The 3,918-nt window shown below is 35.9% G+C and overlaps 1 protein-coding gene across 2 annotated transcripts in view; it reads left to right on the top strand.

The window, feature by feature from the left end:
* The window catches only part of LOC106868969 (EGF-like domain-containing protein 2), a 47,083-nt gene that overhangs the window by 32,929 nt on the left and 10,236 nt on the right, over positions 1-3,918 (top strand). For both annotated transcript variants that reach the window (XM_014914448.2, XM_014914449.2), the window contains 3 exons: positions 1,400-1,531; positions 1,792-1,997; positions 2,837-2,985. In XM_014914448.2, coding sequence (XP_014769934.1) covers positions 1,400-1,531; positions 1,792-1,997; positions 2,837-2,985 — 487 coding nt within the window. The remainder of the gene's footprint in view (positions 1-1,399; positions 1,532-1,791; positions 1,998-2,836; positions 2,986-3,918) is intronic.

Genomic DNA, 3,918 nt, shown 5'->3' with positions numbered 1-3,918 from the left:
TGCTGGGAAGTGGTCAATGCTAGTGTGTGCAGGGTGGTGCGATGTAGTGTGGTGGTGTAGTGAGGTGTGTTGTGTGTTGTGTTGTGGAGTGATGGTGTGGTGTGGAGTGATGGTGTGGTGTGGTGTGTCATATATATATAGAGAGAGAGAGAGGGGGGAAGAGAGAGGGAGTGAGGGGAGAAGAGAGACAGGGGAGAGAGAGAGTCGCATACATACAATAGCACACACACAGACACAGTTATACACATACACAGATTCACATACACACATACACATGCGCAACGCTACGTCTAGTAATATCAACACGCTGACACTTCTTTAAAGTTCACCCTCTTCGACTCAATTCTCAATGTTTCTTCACTCTGTTATTGTTATTATTATTGTTGCTCTTCTTCTTCTTCTTCTTCTTCTTCTTCTTCTTCTTCTCCTTCTTCTTCTTCTTCTTCTTCTCCTTCTTCTTCTTCTTCTTCTTCTTCTTCTTCTTCTTCTTCTTCTTCTTCTTTTCATCATCATCATCATTATCGTCACCACCATTGTCCTCCTACTCCTCCTCTTTCTTTTGCCCTTTCTACTTCATTTTTTCTCCTCTTTCTCCTCCTCTTTCTCCTCCTCTTTCTCCTCCTCTCCCTCCTCCTCCTTCTCCTCCTTCTCTTTCTTCATTATAACCAGCATGTGTGTGGTTTGTCTTTTTCTTTCTTTGACTGCTACTGTGTCTTTGTGTTGTCATTGTTGTTTTTCGTTGCCGTTGTTTTTCATGGGTTTTGATAATGATGATGGTGGAACAACTAAAACAAATGCATGACCTTTCATCTTCCTATTTCTTTGCACCCCCACCCCTTCCAGTAATATATTATAATCATTGGCAGTTTGTCTCTCCTCTCTTTTTGTTTATACGTCCCACAAAAGAAGATAATTCTGATATTATCGTATTTATCTCCCTTGGTTAAGTTATCCTAAACTAGTGTTACTCACGTATGACAATGTTCAGGTTTATATACTTTTGCCATTGCGGATAATATTGGGTGATGTCATATAGCTAATTATCGATAACTAACTAATATCACAGTTACTAATAAAATATGTTTATTTTAAATATACGAAATAGGAAATTCCGCTTTAATTGTATTTTAATTTAAATAATTTTTATTTTGAAAATTATATTAATTTCATTAGTATTCATTGACCATAAAATTTGGGGAGAGAAAAATAATACTATAAATACCGTATTTATATAACAAAACATATAACAACCCGATATAACAAAAATATACATTTCCACCGTTACCCGCCATATTACCAGCAACACCTGAGTCTTTACAATAGACACGTCGACTTTTATCCTATTTTTTAAATTCTAAATTTTCTTCTTTTTTTTTTTGTAATTTTTTTCATGCTACAGCCAGCATTTCTCCAAGTCCCAACTGTGGAGGTTTGAAGTGTCAAAATGGAGGCACATGTGTGACAGCCAATGAAACATTTTATTGTTATTGTAGTCCGAGTTTTTATGGTGACCGATGCGAAAGTTCACGAGGTGAGTAAATTTACTTCTTCATTTCTATAGAATTCTTGCTTCTTCAACGTCAATAAATATTTCTGTTATCTTTTCCTCATAGTATATGTATTTTTAATTGTGTGTGTGTGTGTGTGTGTGTGTGTGTGTGTGTGTGTGTGTGTGTGTGTGTGTGTGTGTGTGTGTGTGTGTGTGTTTTCCCCGTTTCTAAAATGAACACCTAATAAAATTGTATAGGATTTTCTCAAGGATTTGCCGTCGTTTTGTTTTATTTTCCCCAGTTGCCGTCGACTGCCAAAGCACACAGATGTCTATAAAAATCGCTCCTTTCGGACAATTCACCGGGAAAATATTCGTGAAAGATTTCGAAGATAATCCGAACTGTTCTTTCAACAATATGGGAGACGTGTGGGAACTTAATTTGGATTACTTTTCTGGATGTGGAGCCGGGATTGAAGGTCAAACTGTTTTCAGCGATATTCCAAAGGTAAGTAAGGTCACTAACGTACTGCAGAAAATAACCACATCCTTCTTGTTGTCAATATAATATCAGCTATTGATACTGATAGTTTATTAATAGTGATATAGTTTTGATACGATATTGATAAACCCATTTACATTTAAATATTAATAATTAACTCTTAATTTGCTATTGACGGAGATGAATGTTGCTGTTGTTATTATCTAGCTAAAGTTATCCATTCCTGAGCACACCTATAATCAGGTTTACCAGCTATATTCATCTCGTTTCTCTCTCAGGCATTGAATACCTCGTCCCTTTTTAATGTGAGCTTTATTTTGAGAGAAATTTGGTTGCTTTTTCTAGCAACTCGAATGAAGAGGTTCGTTCGTCGTCCTCGTCATTTTGTTATTTTTGTTATTATTGTTGTTGTTGTTGTTTAGCCCCAGGTCACACCTGGTAGGCAGATCTTTCACCAAAAGTATTCTAATTGTGACCATGCCGTTTTCTTCCTTTTTAATTAATTAATTAATTTATTTATTTATTTATTTTTGTTCGAATATAGTTTATCAAGTGTGCTCTTCCCTTTTAATACGATGAGATATGATATGATATGAGAGAGATTTGGCAACTATTTTTAACATACAGATTTCACCGTTGGATTACTCTCTCATTATTAGACCATTGCAGGGCGCGCGGCAACAGCGACGCATCAGGCAGAAAAACGGCCATAAACATCACACAACCTCATTCTCTTTCTTCTCCCTCTGCTTGTGTGGCCCTTTTTATGTCTGAATAAAAAAAAAATATTTACCGATATAAATGATATCATTTTTAAACTTGCGTCCACTTTATTCCTTTTACAGATCGGTGATGTGTCGTTTAAGCGGGAAATCGTGGTGCTGTACAACCAAGACATCATGAACAGTTTCGATGAGTTGCACACAGTCAGTTGCCAACATAACCTCAAGATGGTTATTGACCCTATGTCTATGACTTCCAATGTTGTCGAAGAGTGAGTTGACATGAAATGATATCAAATATGTGATAATTAGACAAAGCTAATGATTAAGCTTTTAGACAACCAAAGTTTATTCAAATATACAATCTGTATTGAAAGACGTTTTTAAACAAAAAATCAATTCTGGCATCAAAAGAAATATTAGAAGTTCATTGTGTATAAATGGGTCGGTTGGATTTAAGAGGTGCCAAAGTTCTCAAAAGTGTGTTTTTTTTTTGTTTTTTTTTAACTTTGAGAATTTAACTTTCATTAGCTGAACATAAAAGAGTAATTGTCCTTGTAGGGTCAAATATATTCTTTATTACTGATATGGAATTGGTGGATTGTCAGAATCAATAGACTTCCAAACAAAAGTATCCTGCAGCCTAAACACACACATAAACGCACATGCGCACTCTCTCACACACACACACACACACACACACATTGGATTGTAAGATAGATTTGTTTGTTATTGTTTTTTTTTTTCATTTATTTTAATCCTCATCTTTCGTCAACAATTTTAACAATTCAGTCGATAATATATTCTTTGTTGTTCAAGACTTCTTACCAACGTCCCACTTGCTTGTCAATGTCTTGACAGAAGAAATTAACGTGTCGTGACAAGAATTCATCGAGCCACGCTTTCAGCTCCACATTCTTGTTAAACAAAAAACATTCCATCTACTGGTCCATTTCCCAAGTAGACTGGTGCGGATCTTCGTAGATGAGTTCGTAAAATCGATTCACTTATAAGGCCGAATTTGTCCCCGTTCGAGGACAAATTTCCGTGCAGTTCTTTCAGTAACCGTATAAATGTCTCGAGAGGCTTTGGAAACATTGGCACCTATGGAACCTTGATTGAAAAAGATGGCACTCCATTGTCATATATGTGAAAAGCTGTAAAATTTCTATGCATTTCAAAAGTGATAAACAAAAGTAATAGAG

This window comes from Octopus bimaculoides, chromosome 17 (genome assembly GCF_001194135.2).
Source record: "Octopus bimaculoides isolate UCB-OBI-ISO-001 chromosome 17, ASM119413v2, whole genome shotgun sequence".
NCBI classification, from domain to species: Eukaryota; Metazoa; Mollusca; class Cephalopoda; order Octopoda; family Octopodidae; genus Octopus; species Octopus bimaculoides.
The sequence above is the reverse complement of the archived record's forward strand: the minus strand, read 5'-3'. Positions and strand labels throughout refer to the sequence as shown.